Source organism: Haemorhous mexicanus, chromosome 14 (genome assembly GCF_027477595.1).
Source record: "Haemorhous mexicanus isolate bHaeMex1 chromosome 14, bHaeMex1.pri, whole genome shotgun sequence".
NCBI classification, from domain to species: domain Eukaryota; kingdom Metazoa; phylum Chordata; class Aves; order Passeriformes; family Fringillidae; genus Haemorhous; species Haemorhous mexicanus.
The window spans coordinates 8,822,451-8,840,113 of NC_082354.1; the positions used below are offsets into that span (position 1 = coordinate 8,822,451).

The window sequence follows — 17,663 nt, forward strand, 5'->3', positions numbered from 1 at the left end:
TGAACTACCATGCAAAAAAAAGGATGCTTGTTCATCATCATCAGGTTAGAAAATGAATGTACACTTGTGGTAGGATACCTGCACAGAAGCTGTAAAATAATTTTTGTTGGTTTTTGGGGGGTTCATTTAGGGTTTGTTTTTTGGTTTTTTTGGTTTTTTATTTTTGGGTTTTTTTAGTTATGCAGAAGTTCGGGCTGAGAGAAGACGAGATCTTGGCCTCGAAGAGTCATCAATTGAACTGGCATCCTCTTCTCTAAAGGTACCTTGTTCTTCACAGCTTAATGAGGAGATGTTTAAACCAAACTGAGTCATAGCTTACCAGTCTGAGGGAAATATCTGTTCTTCTCCATTTTCTTTACTCCCATCTCATTCCAAGCCTTGAACTGGGTCATGATTCAGGCAGGCCCTAAGAAGCTTTCCAGTGGCTCCAAATTGTCCATGTTGGTTTAGGACAGGCTGGATGAGCTTTGAACTGCCTGATCTAGTGGCATGGCAGAGGGATTGGAACTAGATGGTCTGTAACAGCAAGTATTCTCTGATTCCACAATAGCTGTGAATTCAGCAGTTGCATTGCTCTGTTCTGGTCCCTGTAATCTTTCTGAGACCAGGACACAAACCTCAGCTCAGAAACAGAGAAGCAGAGCTGGAGCTGGAGGCCAGATTGCTGTACCTGTCCCCCTTTGTAAGGCACAGAGGATCCAAGGGTAGGGCAGTACCACAGGGTACCTGTTTTGCTTGTGCCAGCTCATCACTGATACTCAGATGAAGATGAGAAAACAAGGGAAAACACTTACCTAGATTTCAGCTCAGTTGCTGGATCACATCAAGTGTAGGATTGTGACCTGTAATTTCCATGAGCAATAATTTTCATGGCTTGAGTCAGGGTCATTTTAGCTACTTTTAAGTTTCTCCTCTTGGTAGTTTACAAATTAGACCAGCAATCAAAGTAATTTCAAGTGGGCTGTTGTGTAGTTGTTCATTGCATCAGCCTCATAGCCTTTCAGACATTATTTTATGGGAGCTCAGGCTGTCCCCCTCTGCTGCCCAGGTCCTTCCCAGAACAGGCTGCTGGAGCCACTGCTCCCCAAGGAACAATGCGTGGGATTGCAGCTCTCAGCACTGCCCAGTACCTGTCCCCCTCAGGTGACATTTGCTGTGGGTCCTCTTGGGGCTGTAGCTGGTCCCTACCCCTTCCCAGTCATCTCTCTCCATCTCTTCGATGGATAAAACTATTCTCCAGGTAGCACCTCCTGCCACCTTCACTCATTCCCCCTGCCACCACCCCCAGTGCACCACAGCCAAGCAGCTGTCACATCCCTGAAGAGATCGGGCAGAAAGAGGCTGACAAAAGCAATGTCCTGTTGCCCACAGCTCTGTGGGCAGGGGAGAAGGAGGCTGGCACGGCAGAGTGCGGGCCATGGGCAGCAGTCCCCGGGAGGAGCAATCCTCCAGTGGTGCTCGCTGCCATCGGGAGGGTGCCCGGGCATGAGCGAGGCTCCGTGTGCCCGCGGGCTTTGGGGCGAGCGCAGCGGGGCAGGGCGAGCAGGGTTTGCTGGCTTTGTCTGCAGACAAGGGCTCGAGGAGGCAGAGGTCCCTTCCAGGGCCATTCCCTCCTGCTGACGGTCTCACCACTCGTGCTTCGCTCCCCGCAGAGCCACAGCAGCTACCTGGACGTGGGGCAGTGCGGCAGCAGCCAGGACGCCAGCCGGGAGGGAGTGTCGCTGTCCTCGCACAGCTCCCGGCGCTCCTCGCACACCACCCTGTCCGACTCCACCTGTAGGTGCCGGGACAGCCCAGCTTGGGTGGGCTGGAGAGCGGAGCAGCCTCCCAGATCCTGGGGTTCGGCTGGGAGTGACCGAGTCGGGGTGGGAGGGGAATGCTCAGCGCCGGGGCCGACGCAGCGTGTCGTGACGAGTCACAGAGCAGCGACAGAGCCACGGCCACCTGCTGCCTCCTCCCTCTAACCCACCCCCTGTGTGAGAGCCGATTTCCCCGGGCTTGTCACCAGCCCAGGGCCATGGCTGTTTGCTGTGCTTCTGGGGACAAGAGGTGACTCGCTAGCTTGATTGAGCCAAGCTCACTGACAAAAGTTTTATGTTGGGATAATATCATTTTATTATGGGGTCTCTCATGTGAAATCCCTGCAGAAGGAGCACAGAAGGATGCCTGCCTTGCTGGCAGCTTCATCCCAGCTCCCATCAGTGCCCTCCTCACCCTGGGGGAGGCTGCAAGCTGACTGCAGTGCTCTGTGTGGGGCCATGGGTAGGAAACTCAGGGCACTTTTCTTGCCGTGGGGAGAACGATCTCATCTGGGGTACACCCCTGGAGGGCGGGGTGAATAGGGGGTTAGCATCAGGAGGGAGCCCAGCAAGTGAGGTGGGGAGCCAGAGGGACCATAGAGGGGCAGAGGGCCAAACTGCCCGTAGAGGGGCAGGTTGAGGACCCACTTCAGCACTGTTTGGGTCACTGCCCATCCGCATAGGTGGATTTCAGGCTCAGCCAGGGTACCCAGGCAGGGCTCTGCTGTATCTCAGTGAGTGTCTCTTTCGCAGCCACGTCGTCCATGCGGCGCACGGACACCAGCACCCCCACCCGGCCGGCGGGGCCGGGCGCTCCGGGGGACAAGGCGGCCCTGCGGCTGGCAGCGCCCGGCAGCGCCCAGGTCAGTGCTCCCGGAGCAGGAGCTCTTCTGAGGCGGCAGGGAAAGGAGCACAGCAAGCACTGATCTCACCCTCAGAGGTGCTGGATCCCACACTCCGAGTGTGCTGGGGCTTCCTGGGGAGTGCCACTGGCAGGCAGAGCCTGTGGAGACACACTAGAGGATCCTCTGCTGCCTTCTTTCAGGATTCAGTTTGCTCCTCCAGGCTAAATGCCTTTTCACCACCAACCCTCTTCTCTTGGGGTTTGTACACGTGAGGTGGCCTTTATCCAAAATGGGTGCTGACACCAAGGACTTGAAATTATCAGGAGCATGCAGGAACCTAAATTCTCCCTTCAGACTTATCCTCAGATCTCCAGTCTCAGCTGTCCAATTCCCTGCGCTTGTTCCTCCCTGGCATGAGCTGTTAAAGCACCAGCTCTGCACTAGAGGTGCTATGGACCTACAGTAAGGTAAATTTTTAATTTCTAGGCCATAGCCACTCCTCAAGCTCGTGGTGAGCACCTCTCTCAGCCCGCCGAGGCTCAGCTGGCAGTGCCCTCCCAGCACTCTGTGATGGTGTGTGGTTTGTTTTTGTTAAGTGCACTGCTGTGTCCTGTCAGCAGAGCAGCCTAGGTGGCTTTGGTTCACTGCCCTCACGTCCTTGCTGGCTCATCCCAGAGTGGGGACAAGGTTTCTGTGCCCTTTCTGTTGCTGAGATTTACCTGCAACAACCTTATTGCAGCCACTTATTTCAGCGAGCAGAGAGAGCAGGTGGGGCACCCAAAGAAATAGCGTAGGAGAAGGTTTACACTTGTAAAAAGTGTTGTGGGCTGCTGAAGGCTTCTCCCTAAATCTATAGCAGCTACCTACAGGCTGATACAATGCTGAAGAGTTTTAGTAGAGGAAGAGGATGTCATGGAAGGCTTGAGTTAGGTCCGGAAAAGAAAAGAAAACAAAAACCCCAAGAAAAATGAGTCATAAACCATAATGGCAAGGTCTGTCCTTACAGGGCTTTGATATCAGTGAGCTAATTGTTCAGACTATAAAACAGAAATTGAAAATGGCCACTGCAGGTGTGAAAGATGGATCCCCAGGTGGATTGCAGCCCATCTTGGGCCTGGCATCTGCCAAATATCATGAGCAGCACAACTGAAAGCCCAGCCAGGATGTGTGGCAAGGGTTTGGATGCAGTGTCTGCCCCAAAACACAGGTGGGCCCAAACCAGCAGGGTGTCATCCTGAGGGGACAGCAGATTCCCATGTATAGACACTTCATCTATGCAGAAACTACAGAGACCAACACCTGGAGGGAGGCACTGCATGTAAGCCAGATGTGCTGCTGCTCTGAAACTACACTGGCACTTTGGTTAAATATGCAATTGCCATTTTTTGTCAGCATCATTTTTTTTATGGCATAAGCTGAAAAGCAGTCATTTTTTCTAAAATCAGCATTGCTGTAGATGTGAGTAGCAGGACTGGTCCTACTGTGTGGTCCCTTTTCTCTGTTCTCTGCAGCCAGTGTACCATTTCCCCACCCAGCTGGGGATGATGCACCAGCTGAAAGAGCAGCTGGAGGAGAGGACTCGCATCCTGCAAGCTGACATCAAAACACAGCAAGAGGAGCTCCATGTCATCAAGGAGCAGCTCCAGCTCGTGCAGGACTCCAACCTGCAGGTACCTGCTGCCCCTGGTGCTCCCAGCCTCACCAGCTATTTGCTTTTCCTTTGAGCACACAGAGCAGTAACAAAATTGTCTGTGGCAAAAGCTTTTGGGAATGAACTCTTGACAAATTGGTAACTTGGTTTCAGCAGTGGGAGTCGTGTTTCCCAAGAGATGAGTGATGTCAATATCTGGCTGAGTATTGAATCAGTAATTTTTGTGCTTTAAAAAAAGCAGTCCCAAATTAATCCAAAGTCTCCCATGCACAAAAAAGCTTGGTGATTCCATGTCTGGTTAGTGCTGCTGTATCCCACTGCCACTCCTGCAAAACACAGCAGGCACAATGGAGCTGGAACGTTCCTGGCTCTGAATAAATATTTGACACAAGCTAACATTTGATTTTCTGTTACTCATGGTTCATTCTGCCCTGGATTTAGAGATACTGCTGCTGCTGCAGTGTTATTTCTGCCAGGCAGCACCACCAACACCTCCTGTGCCTCTCTCACCTAAAGATGCTGATGCAGCAGCCGATCCCCGTCATCTTCAACGCCGTGCAGCAGCCCAGCCCCCGGAGGCCGCCGCCGCAGGGCACGCCCAGGCACAGCACAGCCAAGAAGTCACAGCAGCCAGCCCTGCCGGGGACAAAGCACCACTGCAGCACCCAGCTGCTGTCACCGCACCCATTCCTCAGGGACCCCTGTGGCACAGCCCCCCAGGTCACTGGCTGCTTCATTGTCTTCGTCACCCGCTTCTCCAGCTCTGCATACTTGTCTGCCATGGTCCCCTGCATCCCCTCTGGGCTGGTTTTACTGAACAGCTGGCATTGAGGTGTTTGTGTCAGGGGTCAGTTGTGAACAAGTGTCTCCTGACACAAATGTCACTCAACTGTAAAAATAAAAACCAGGTAGCCAAAAAGCACTTAAACCCCAGAGACTGCTGGAGCTCTCCTGGTGCCTGGGGAGGATGTGAGTGGGAGGTCTGGGCTCTCATCAACACCATGCCCATTATTCATAGCCAGTGAGATTGTGGTAGCATAACACAGGAGTAGGTATCATTTTAAAAGATTGCTTTTGCTCTGCCTGAGGAGTCTTGGAAGGCAGCTTTGAAAAAACAATTTTGTCACCACTAGACCTAAATCCACTATTAAGATGGGAAAGACTTGAGCTGTTCAAAAACAAAAAAGCCAACACTCCTGCTTTAAAGGACCGATGAGATGCTTTCCTTGGAGACTTCAGATTTGCACTTCCCCTCTTAAGCTGTTCTCTTCCTCCTCAAGCCTTTTCTGCCCTTACCCTTGCACTCTAATTTCTTAAAAGGCTGTCTGGGAATGCCAACACCTGCCCTGCAGGGACAATAAGTGCTAATGGGTTGGTGATCATGAATAGGTATACTGTTCCTACTGCAGTGTTCAGGGACATATCCTATTGTCCCTTCTCCTTTTCCCATCTGCCTGCTGTAAGTGGTTATTTCATCCTTCCATTAGGGAGCTTCAAAACTTAGGTGGGTACCTGTGTCTTCATTCCAGGTACAGCAGCAGAAGCAGCAGCACCCAGTGAGAGGAAGCCAAGGCCAGCAAACGTGTGTGCCAGGGCAGGGGAGCATTCCAGTGCCCTTCTACAACAGCCCCATGGTGTTCTCCCAAGCACACCCCATCGCCGTGGCTGCACAGGTGCCCACTGACAGCAGTGAGAGGCAACCACCAGCTGACTACAGCCAGGACAGGAGCCTCAGGTACCAGAGCCCTGCTGGGACCATCCTGGGGGCAGTGACAGAAGCAGCAGTTCTTGGGCAGCAAGGAGGGCAGGCGTGGCTGGGCTCAGGGCAGTGGGCCTGGGATGCCACAGCCAGCCTGAGGATGTTCCCTCTGCAGGGGTGAGCCCAGTGTGCATGCTGTGCACATCCTGCTGTGTCATCAGGGGCCTTAATCCTCTTCTCACCATATTTCCATAAATTAATCTAACCCTACCCTCTGTCACTTTAAGGTCAGTCTCCCATGCCCTTGCCAAAAGTCCCTCTCCTGCTCTCTTAGCCCCTTTTGGTACTGGAAGGTGCTATTAGATGTCCCTGGATCCTTCTCTTCTCCAGTCTCAACAATCCTAATTTTCTCAGCATGTATTCACAGGAGAGATGTGAGGTGATAAGAAGCATCCTGTTTCATTAGGTTGTTTTCTAGATAGTGGTTTGCCTGCTTTCATGGAGGACTTTCAAAGAGTTGTTTCTAGAGACTGACAGGACCTTGGACCCTGGACCTCCCCTTCCCTGACCATCCTCTGTTTTCCTTCCACCACAGGATGCTGTTGGATCAGTCCATCCAAGCCATGATGCCCACAGCCAACAGCAGTGTCCAGCCCATGCAGAGCAGTGCCAGCAGGCAGCAAGGAAAGTGAGTCTCTGCTGGCCCTTATTTTCCTGCAGTGTCTTAGCAGGATACTTTATGGCACTGAAAAAGACATGAAAAAACTTGTAGCTGGTCATGCAAACACAAACAGTCCCAGTCTGAAGTGAAACAAAAGTTTAACCAGCTAGGGGAAAAAATGAGAATATTTTTTAATTACAGAGACCTTTACGATAAATGAAGTGAATTCAAAAAATTAACCATTTCCTGGCTTTTGCAAAGCATAAAATGCTTGACCAAGACATGGAGAAAATGTACAACCTTAAAAACCTTAATTTAGTTCCAGTCTGTGCTTTGTGGGCAGAGGGGAATCAGGGACCTCCTGTCAGCAAGGTCTGCACGGTTTGACAGCCCTGCTCCAGGCTGGTTCCTGCAGCAGCTGAGCTCCCCAGTGCCCGTTCTGAGGGTGGTCTGGGTGTGGGTTCTCATGCCTGGCTTTCCTCCTTGTGGCAGGTTTGTTGCAGAGCAGCAGAGCCTGGCTCCCCCAGCACAGGCACAGCCAGCCACCTGCAGCCCCGCCCGGCCTCCAGCCCCGCCGCCCATCTTCTCCCCATCCCTCGTCATCCCACACACCAGCTTCCCTTCCCACCAGGCCAGCACACCACTTCATCTGCACCAGTGGCCACAGCAGCAGGTTCAGCAGCACCGCCTCTACCTTCAGGTATTGGAGCAGGAGCAGCTTTCTGAGGAGGCACAGGGACGGCTTAGGGATGGCTTGGGGTTTTTGGAAGAATTAGGGCTTATCTGGCTGATCAAACCTGGGCAGGGCCTTTGCACATCCTCTGTTCCCATTGTATCTCCACATAGCCTGGTGCTCAGCCTTTCCAGGCTGACTCTGCACCTGCTCAAGGCCATATTTTCCAACAAACTCCGTTATCACACAGCGCACAGAAGAAATACCCAGTTTTTCAAACACAGCTTTTCATCCAGAGGAGCTCTGGTGGGAAGCTTGCTGTAGTAATGAAAAATTATAAAAAAGAAGGTCTTTGGAAAACATACCTCCTGCTGTTATAGCTCATCAGAGCAAGGCTTTTATCAGCTGCCATCACAGCTTTCCTTTTAAAAAAGGGTATTTCACAACACACATCTCGGGACAAGCTGATTTTGGTTTTTTAGCACACAGTTTACATCAGTACATGCTGAACTAGTGACACCACCAAGGAAAGGGGTTGTTGAAACTAATAATTCGTCAGTAACACACTCTCCAAGCCTTGCCTGGATGGCAGAGGTTAAGTTACAGTCCTCCAGGCAAAGATAGAAAAGAAAGCAAGAGGAGGAAGTTCAGCTGAAAGCAGCCACACAGCAGGACTGGATTTAAAGTGAGAAATTAACCACTGTTGTTGGGAAATGTGGGCAGGAGCTGTCCCTGTGTCCTCATGGGCTGCATTGCTGTCCTGAGGACCAGCAGTGTGGACACCAGAACAATGATGCTGGAACAGATAAATATCTCCAGGGCCACAGCAAACCAGAGTTTGATGAACAGTGCCTTTAACAGGGGGTGAAACAGCAAGTCCAGGTCTCTGAGGTACCAGCCATGGTGGGTACATGGTTACTCTAGGACCTCTTCCTTCGTTGTCTTAAGATTTTTCCTGTGAAAGATTAAAGTTGCACATCCTGCAGATTGTACCTCCAAGTAGCTTTTGGAGGTCTCCATTCCTGCTGGGCTCCCCAGGAGCCTGTTAGGACAGATGGGTCTGTGCTCTCCAGGCATTGTTGGTTTTGCTGACAGCAGCAGCATCCTGAGGGGCACAGCTCGTACCCTCAAGTTTAGGACTTGGTGCACACACTCTGGGGCATGAGTCTCAGCATCAGCCCTGCAGCAAGAGAGGGACAGCTGGGTGATGGGGCAGGTCTGACTGCTCAGGTTTGTGTCTCCCAACAGATGCAGGGTCCTGAGCTGGTGCCTGGGGCTCCGACACAGCGCATTTTCCAGACACCCCACACCCCGCAGCAGAACCCCTTGAGCTACTTCCTGCACCCACAGCAGCAGAGCCACCACACGCAGGGCCAGCCCTGCAACCTGCCTGACCTGCCCGAGATGCAGCTGCCCTGAGAGTCACTTCTGGGGACAAGGAGCACACGGCTGCAGCCGGCACGCCCGGCGCGCGCGGGAGAGCACGGCGCCATCAGAGCACGGCACAGGAGAGGTCGGGCTCCGTGGGGAGGTGGTGCCTGCAGGGATTGATGGTCTCTGACAGGGATGCATGGCTGCAGGGGCCTGGTTTGGTGGGATTGCCATGCAGCCAGATGCATGGAATGTATTCCATGATGCCGTTCCAGCAGCAGGTGTGCCCTGGCCCAGCGCCGTGGTGCCACTGGAAGTGGCGCCTTCTTGCTGCAGAGAGGGGAGGTATCAGGCCGTCATGAAGCTCGGTTTGCAATGGAAAAAAACCTTTTTCCATTCAGGACTTCAATGCTGAAAGTCACTGTGAATTTAAGCCCAGCATTTGAAGCACATAGACTGTACCAGTCCGCAGGACACCATTGGATTACCGTGTACATAACTCGTTTTGCTGTAGTAGGTCCATTGTGAATTCTTTTTCCTTTTTCTATACCTCAGTCCCGCAGGTTTTTTTTCCAGGAGTTTGGATAATGCTGCTAATTTACATAACACCACTTTTGCCTGAATTTCTTACTGTTGTTATACCAGCTCACATCGCAGTTAGTTCAATATTTGTCGTGTTTTATTTTTGGTTAACAAGTGAAGATAAATTTGTATGGTTTTTACTCCCTGTAGCCAAATATTTTTCAGGTTACAGACAAAGAATCTTTACTCCTTTTTTTTTTTGTTTCAAGTGATGTAGTTGTAAATGTTTCTGTTCATAAAAACAAACAAACATGCATAAAACAGCATATGACAGCAAACTTTGTGGTTTTGCTAGGTCATATTTCAATTTGGCAAACCCAAAATGTGTAATCACAACACACGATGTTACAAGCCCATAGGGTCAGCAATAAATTGTATTTTTGTAAATTGTCACTTTTTAACTGTAAGTTTATATTTATGAATTGAAAAGCCAGTTTATTCCTCAGTGGGTGTATAGTTAAGTGTCCCTACTGTTTGTGTCTTTCCAAAGGAAAAATTTAAGAGTACATTTTTGGAGTGTTAGTAGCTGAGTACTAACTTTGGGCACTGTTAGAGCCCAAATGTAGATGAGTTTGGCCATTACTGTAAACTTTGTGAGGCAGTGAAGGCAGTGGTTAGTTAGGACCAGTCCATCTAGCAGTAAAGCTCTAGCTGGCAGACAGAGCAAGGTTTAGGGAGGAGTTAGTTCCAAATGTTTAGTTCCTAATGTCTGTTGAAACCAAGTGAAGAATGCTTGGTTTTGCCTTTTTTTTTTTTTTAATATGGTGTTTTGGGGTTTTTTTTGTTTCCTTCTTTTCCTTCAGCAAGCCTCTTTCTGGGCCCTTGCAGCACTGCAGCAGCTGGTGTTCCTGATGTTACTGGTGGGGCAGCTTTTGGCACAAGCAGCTGCCAGTAGCCCTGTGTTTAAGAAAAGGGCACAGCAGGGCTCCCCTGGTGCTCCAGGAGCTGTTCCCAGCAGTTCCTCCTGGGGAAGGGGATGGGGTTTTGCTGTGCCACATTTCCTGAGGGAGTGGCAGTGGGAGGACAGGCTGCTGGAGCTGGGGTCAGCCAGGAGCTTTCAGGGACTGGTGCAAGGCCCTAGGGTGCTTTGGTGTTTTGGCCAGGGCAGAGGTGGATTTGTAAACAAAAGCTGTGCCAACCCCTGGCTATTCATGGGTCCCCTCCCTTGAGCAAAAGCAGCTGCATGGGTTAGCTTTGACAGGGACAGTGAATGCACAGCTCCCAGGGCTACCAGGGATCCTGGGTTCAGAGCTGGCCACATGCAGCATGCTGGGGAATGTGGCTGGCCTCAGAATGGAGGCAATGAGATGCCCAGCAGCCTGTGTCCAGTCTCAGGGCTCATGCCTTGTCAGCACAGACCCTGGCTGGGCCCCTGCCCACACAGCACAGGCAGCCCCTGGGTGCTGGGCAGCCAAGCAGCTGCTCTTGGACACAGTCTGAGCCAGGCCCTCCATTTCAAACCAGGACAAGAAATCGTGGCTACAGCAGAGCCACAGGCCAGGGCCACCTCACTGCTGGTACTGGGATTTGGAACACTTGCCTTTGTGGGGCAATCTGGGGCTGAAATATGAACACCTGGGGCTTTCCTGCTCTGCAGATTTGTTCTGCAGGAAGGGCCAGCACAGAGCCTTCAGGGTAGGAAATAGCTCTTTTTAAAGCACTCTTAGTTTTAGGGTACCCCTTTCCCCATTCTAAGGCAGCTGGGTTGCTCATGAGGATGCATTAGGAGGGGGTTGTATTTTTTGGATTTGTTTGTGGGATTTTTTTCCACCATAGCCTTGGCACGTAACGTTAGAGGGGAGGCAAACATTTATATCTGTGTCAGGGCTCCAGCATTGCACAGTTTGTGGCACAGGGAGGCTGGCTGGAGGGAAAGGCTGTGATTTCCCTGGCTTCCCCGTTAAACCTGCATCACCCCAACACATCCCCATGGCTGGTCTGCAGTGTCCCACCACCACACAGCCCAGCCATGGCAGGTGGCAGTCACACAGATCTCAGAGGTGGGGGTGGTTGGGGTCAGGGCCTTGAGGGGTGTATTTTTTAACAGGGCTTGGTAGTTAAGGCAGAGCAGTTTTCTGGCATTGCTGTGGCTTTGACAGTGAGTCCAAAAAAAAAAATAGGGTTGGGAAGGGGTTCTGGGGGAGGTGGGGGGTGGTGGGTGTGCCAGACAGGGCCATGCCCTGGGCACAGCCCTGCTGATGGCAGCCCTGGGCTGCAGGGACAGAGGGCTGGGGCACAGCCCCGGCTCACAGCTCCCAGCGAGGAGCACAGGAGCTTGGTGAGGATGTTTACATGTTAGACCAGCCTTGCTAAAACCAGAGACCTAAAAATGCACTTTATCACGTGCCCCCCTTATTCTCAGAGCCCCCCCAGCCACTGGCCTCACTGCTGGTGGGTGGGGGCTGCACAGTCCCAGGCACTGCCTCAGGGTAGGGCCTTGTTTTCTCAACATGTTCCAAAGGACAAAATCCCACCGACCCTTTCTGGGGCTTGCTTGGTCTTTGCTCAGTCTGCCTCCAGCCAAGGGCAAGGCTGAGTCAGGGCCAGGGGGGTTTTGCCTTATATTGTCACTCTCAAAAAACAGATGGATAAAAGATCTCTTTATTCAGGTTGATTTGTATGTGTTTACCTCGGTGTTAGCTATGACCTGTGCTTTTATGACTCATTTGGAATTGAGGGTTGCTGGTGGGTTTGGTTCATACTCCCCCAGCCTCCTACAAGAAAACAAAAGTGTGACTTGTTGGTGATGAGCAGAGGGCAGGGACGTGACTGATGGCAGCAGGGTTGGCCTCCAGTGTCGGTGTTGACCTATCAGTCATAAATGTTCTGAGGTTTTCTAGTACACAAGTACCTATATACCATAGCTATATATAGATATACATATTTTTAATGTACATTTATATGTATGCAGATGTATATCTACATATAAATATATATAGGCCACACAATTCCAGACCTCTGAAAACACAGGCAGCTTTAAATAATAAAGTCTTGCACTTTTAGCATATTTGTACATATAAGCTAAAGCCTGGTGGGTATAATCAGGCTGATTTGACAAACACAATGAGGAGTTACTGTATATATTGTATATAGTCCATGCAAGAAAAAAAAAAGAAAATAAGAAAAACTCTAGAATTGAGTATAAATCTTGGTTTATTTTATATGATGTTGAATATAAATACATTTATAAATGTTACTATTCTTTAAAGTATTTTGTAATGGGAAAAAGTAAGTGTCTTATGAAGATGAACAGTAAAGATTTTATTCTTGTTTTGAATCTATGTCCCTGCACAGCTCCATTGAATGGGAGCCCATGCATTTTGACAAGCTTTAAACAGATTGTACATAGTATTTAAAAAAAAATTAAGAAGAAATAAAATAATACTTGTAGGACCTCTTACACACTATGTACTCTTGTTATTCCCTGGGTGGTGTGGGTCTGTTAGGAATCAGGGTCTGATCCCTGCTCTCCAGGAGAGACAAGAGCAGCAGCCATTGTGTCCATGTGCATGGACAGCTGAAGGGATGGGGCTCAGGACAAGGACTGGGATTTCCGTGACCAGTGCCAGAGGCAATAGGAGCAACACATAAATTAGAAAGGGTCTGCACACTGTGTTTCAATTTGGATGGACAAAGCAAGAGCCAGTACTCAGCAGCTCAGCACTGAAGCCAGATCCGGCTTCAAAATCCAGGTCTCCCTTTTTCCTCCTCTTCTGGGAGGCTGCTGTCCCAGCAGGGGCTTTGGCTTGCTCCTTGTTTTGCAAAGCACTGACTAAATGTGGCTTTAACAGGACCAACACTGTTCCATTGAAGGAACTTCCACAGCAGGCCATCACAGGAAATAATAATGCCTCAAACACAGGGGTTTTTTACTTAAGGGAAACAATATTTTATTTAACACCCCATTTGTCTTACAGTATCTCTGCATACAATACATTGTATAAAAGCCAATCTGTCAACACAAACATGTGCTGCCGTCTTGGTAAAGTGACAAAGCTATAGCAAAAAAGACAAAATGCCTCTTTTTCTGGAAACAAATCAGAGTATTTCCTTCTGTTTTAGTCCAGATAACAACAGCAATCACAATCAAGAACCTTGTATGGTACAATTGGATGAGAAACTTCTGATAAAATCAACACACAGCAATTTCTTAGTCACTAGGGTAGCAAACTCTTCTAAAATTACATTATTATTTAGCCATTAGAGTGATGAACAAGTGGCTTGTTTTAGAAATGGATGGAAACAGAAAGTGATTATTCTGTATCACATGGCAGCAGCCACTTCCATGTCCTGGAAAATGCCACCGGTTTAATTACCATCAGTTGTCCCCCATGGTGGAAAAAGCTGGTATTTTTATTATTTGAGCTATTCCCTCCCCTCACCTGGCCAAGCCCTGAGCTGGCACACAGAGGCCAAGCAGCCAGTTCCTTGTGGGGGTCAGGGCTGTCACTGGTCACCCAGAGCACAGGGAGCAGTCAGGCTCCAGAGCACATTCCAGTACATTCCATACATCCCAGCTCTGCTGGCTGTCCCCAGGCTACTGGCTAGCTCTGACAAAAGGCATCCTAGCACACAGCAACAATGGCCCAGCCACAAGCAGGGACTGTGCAGTGTCCCCCACGGCAGGGGTGACCATGACACAGCTGCCAAGTCACACTGCAGCAGGGACTGCAATTGTCAAGCTGGACAAACAGCACCAGTAGTTGTAGCAATATACAGCTGTCTATTTTGTACTGAATGATGCACCTTCACTTATTTCCTATGACCAAACCTGAAAATAAAGGTGGAAATCTTCATGGAAACTTACAGAAAAAAAGTAACACAGGTGAGTGAAATGACACAACAATTCAATTAACCAAGCTGCTTCCTGTTCATGTGCACACCCAGCACCCTCAGGTGATGTGATGGGAGTCTGGGGCCATCTCTGTACCACCAATTTCACCTGGCCAAGAAGCAGCACAGCACAGGGATCTCTGTCCCTGACTGTGCAGGGCTTTCAAGTCAAGGCATCACTCTCCAGGAGTGAAGGAAGGGAACGAGCTGCTGTTGCTCTAGCTCCACCAGTCCCAGCTAAACCTGCATCTATTTGTTAGCCAGCCTGCCTGGAATAGGGATGGAATGAGCTGGAATAGGAAAGGGAAGGAAAGAAGCTAGACACTAACTCCAGAGCTCCTCTGTCACAAGCAGAGCTCAGCTTATGGTGCACTGAGGAAGTAGCTCAGCAAATGCACCTCTGGGTTACGCTCCCTGGAAATCATTGGCACTTGCTACATGTACATCTCCCCAGACAATCAGCCCATGATCCAGAGGTTCCAAAAGGAAGAACCTGCCAGCTGGGCCATTGCCTGAGTGCTGCCAGCCTATTGGAAGTGACCTCACTCCATCCTCCATCCTGCTGAGACTGGATGCCTGGACACTGTGACTAATCTTCCTGGATCAGCCTGCAGCTGTATTACAGGAACAATTTAAAGACACCATCCCTTTTGGGAAAAAATATAAATAAATTTAACCAAAAAATCCATGCAGTTAATAAAAGTTAGTGTCCCCCCCTACATCATTACCTTAAATCTATTTTGCTATATATGCTCTTCATACATGGCTATGACAGCTGACAAGAGCTACTACCCAGCTGCCAAAGGCTCTACAGTCTCTTGGGTGGGCACTAATAGAAAAGGGCATTGTACAGACTGAGCACCTTTCTACAACCAGGTAACAACAGAAGGTTGTTGTACTTTGCAAGTTCCTTCACCTTCTTCTGCACTTAGATCTTCACATCTTGGCTCCCAATCAAAAAAGTCCTTGAGTTTTAAGACTTTCATATCTCTGTTACTTTCATTAGCAAATAGTTTACAGCTTTAACTACTTGTTGACATAAACAGTTTCTCTCATGAACCTACAAAAGCTTTTGGTAATGGGCAGTTGTACCTGTTCTCATGAGGCTCCATTAATTTCATCATGGCTATTTGCAAAATTACTCACTGATCAAACCTTATCTGGGTACATCCTGGACTAGAAAAACATCATCTGCTTTGTATTTCTGAACAACTTTGTGAAAATATTTTTTAAAAGTAATACAGTATGGCCCTAAATGGATAAATGCAGGTTTTTTATTTTATACATAAAAATACAAATCAGCAGTATATTGTATCAACTGCAATTACTTTGTGAAGGCTTCTGAAAAAAGCTTCCTCATTCTCCATATATATGATATAGCTTTTGGACTCCTTCAGTAAAACTTTATTTTACATTAATACCTGAGAGTATTGAGGAGAGTGTAAGACATAATTCATAAATTCAACACCAACTGCAATGATGGCATTTCACAAAGTGCCTGTAACACAAATCAGAAATTTGTTTTATTCTTCATTCACACTAGTATTGCACAAAAAGCCTCTGAAATATACCATCATCCCCATTCTGCTTCTTTAAAAAACATGCACAGTATAAAAATAACGCTGCTCTGCAGAGAAAGATTGTCATACAGGCTTTGGAAACAGATGTTTTCAACTAGTTTAGCAAGACTCCCACTTACTTTGCTGTTGTTAAAATATAAGCTCTTACCCTCCTTCTCTAAATTCCTTCCAGCATCAGCCACCAAAGATTCAAGGGCAAAATTTCTCAGCTTTTACACTGGCAGAGCTTTCCTCCACAGGATGTCTACTACATCATATTTTATATATTAAAAAATTCAATTCAGATTCAAGGGGATTTTCTCGTTGCCTTGAATCCTGACAGAGGGAAAACATTACAGCAGCAACAATCCAGAGTGCTATAGAAAAGCAATAGTAATTACTGGGTTGAGATATGGACTCAGGGTAGGCAAAGAAGCAACTGCAATCTCTCCCTAAGCAGCTCAATAGTCAACACTCAGCTACATACAGCCTGTGTTTGGGCTTTCCAAACACCAGCAAAACTCCACATTTCATCAACATGCTCCCAAGAAGCCAATAATGGTTCCTCTTGCCAGATAAACTACAACCACCATGTGGTCAGATTTAGCCACTGCTTTCCCTTGATTTTAAACAATCAGTATTAGTTTCTGCATCCTTGTGCAGCCTGGATGACCAAATAAGCTTCCATCCTTTTCACCTTTTCATTGTAGGAAGATTGGTATGAAAATGGGAAAGAGGAGCTGGAATCCACTAGAGTCCAGACCCATGGGTAACATCAAAACAGAGGAATTGTGAGCAGAGCCACTTCCTTTTCTAATATCATGGTCCTGTCATGTTATCACAGCCTCTGTTCTTAGTCTTCACCCTGCTTTGGCCCCAGTCCACAAGCAATTTGGAAATAACTTATTAATGTGGAAGACAACCTCCAAGCTGTTGACACTCCTTTTAAGTGAAAATGGGTAAAAGTAATTCCTTTTATTAGAGTAATAAAAAAGAACCTGGAGAACACCTACTGTAACAGTGATTCAGACAGGTTTGCAACAGGTACACATCCAGTATCTCCAAGCAATGCTGCATGTTTTAATAACATGGTAAAGGCAGTTCATCCGTCAGTCCCTATTTTGGAGTGAAACTTATGAACAATGCAAGAAAGTGACTGTGCTTCAAACTATTTTTATTTACATTAGATACCAGTAATCTGATACTTGAAGCTAATTCTTCAAACTTAATTTCCTATGTCAACACCAGACTTGATTTCCATAGTTACAGCCTTCATTTGTAAGCACTTTATGTGATTAATTCAGAGTCAAATGTAAAGAAAATTACACTCTAGTTCTTGCTTTAAGTTGTAAATTTTTAGCACTCTCTATTTTAGCTTTTATGTCATGAGGTTTTTCAAAAAATCTCACAAAGGCTGGCTCATTTAATAAGGATGCCAGAATCTGTTCAAAGGCAAAAGACCATTCATGGTTCCCTTCCAAACCCTGTGCTCTACTGCCTTCAGTCTGCGCAGAGCTGCTTTCCTCCTGCATCTCTCTGGGCACTTCAGCAGCCACTTCTGTAACAGCAGCTGGACTTCTGACAGGTGACATGGGACTCTGCAGCCTTCTGCCAACTTCTTCCATTTTCAGCAGGAGGCTGGTCACCACGGCAATAGCCCGATACAAGAGCTCCTCCTCAGGATCCCCATGGAACAGATTGTAGAGAGTTTTTGAGAACTGGATGAACTGAGACTACAGAGAGATACAGAGGAGACTGCTCAGAGAAGACCAACACAGCTGCTCTGTTTCACTGCCTGTTGTATTCTCAGTCCAGTGCCTGGGGTTGCCTGGCACCTGGTGCAGCTGCTCTGAAGACAGCCTGGACTAGCCCTGAGAAACCTGTGTGTGTCTCACAGTCCCTCTCTTGGTACATTACAGCAGTTTAAAAAGCCACAGTCTAATGACTGATGTGAAGTTTGAAATTAAAGGGATCCTACAAATCCTTCAGA

General features: G+C 48.3%; 2 protein-coding genes across 9 annotated transcripts in view; one reads left to right on the forward strand and one right to left on the reverse strand.

The window, feature by feature from the left end:
- The window catches only part of PASD1 (PAS domain containing repressor 1), a 54,805-nt gene extending 42,124 nt beyond the window's left edge, over positions 1 to 12,681 (forward strand). For 6 of the 7 annotated variants that reach the window (XM_059859158.1, XM_059859157.1, XM_059859160.1 and 3 more), the window contains 9 exons: positions 178 to 259; positions 1,653 to 1,776; positions 2,553 to 2,662; positions 4,156 to 4,314; positions 4,812 to 5,015; positions 5,825 to 6,030; positions 6,590 to 6,682; positions 7,148 to 7,355; positions 8,577 to 12,681. In XM_059859158.1, coding sequence (XP_059715141.1) covers positions 178 to 259; positions 1,653 to 1,776; positions 2,553 to 2,662; positions 4,156 to 4,314; positions 4,812 to 5,015; positions 5,825 to 6,030; positions 6,590 to 6,682; positions 7,148 to 7,355; positions 8,577 to 8,747 — 1,357 coding nt within the window. In that variant the 3' untranslated portion in view covers positions 8,748 to 12,681. The remainder of the gene's footprint in view (positions 1 to 177; positions 260 to 1,652; positions 1,777 to 2,552; positions 2,663 to 4,155; positions 4,315 to 4,811; positions 5,016 to 5,824; positions 6,031 to 6,589; positions 6,683 to 7,147; positions 7,356 to 8,576) is intronic. The other variant, XM_059859163.1, reaches the window with a different exon arrangement.
- A 465-nt stretch (positions 12,682 to 13,146) lies between these two features.
- The window catches only part of TBC1D8B (TBC1 domain family member 8B), a 28,709-nt gene continuing 24,192 nt past the window's right edge, over positions 13,147 to 17,663 (reverse strand). Inside the window, exon 21 of one of the 2 annotated variants that reach the window (XM_059859156.1) lies at positions 13,147 to 15,612. In XM_059859156.1, the coding sequence (XP_059715139.1) occupies positions 15,568 to 15,612 (45 nt within the window). In that variant the 3' untranslated portion in view covers positions 13,147 to 15,567. Of the gene's footprint in view, positions 17,407 to 17,663 lie in introns of both variants that reach the window. The other variant, XM_059859155.1, reaches the window with a different exon arrangement.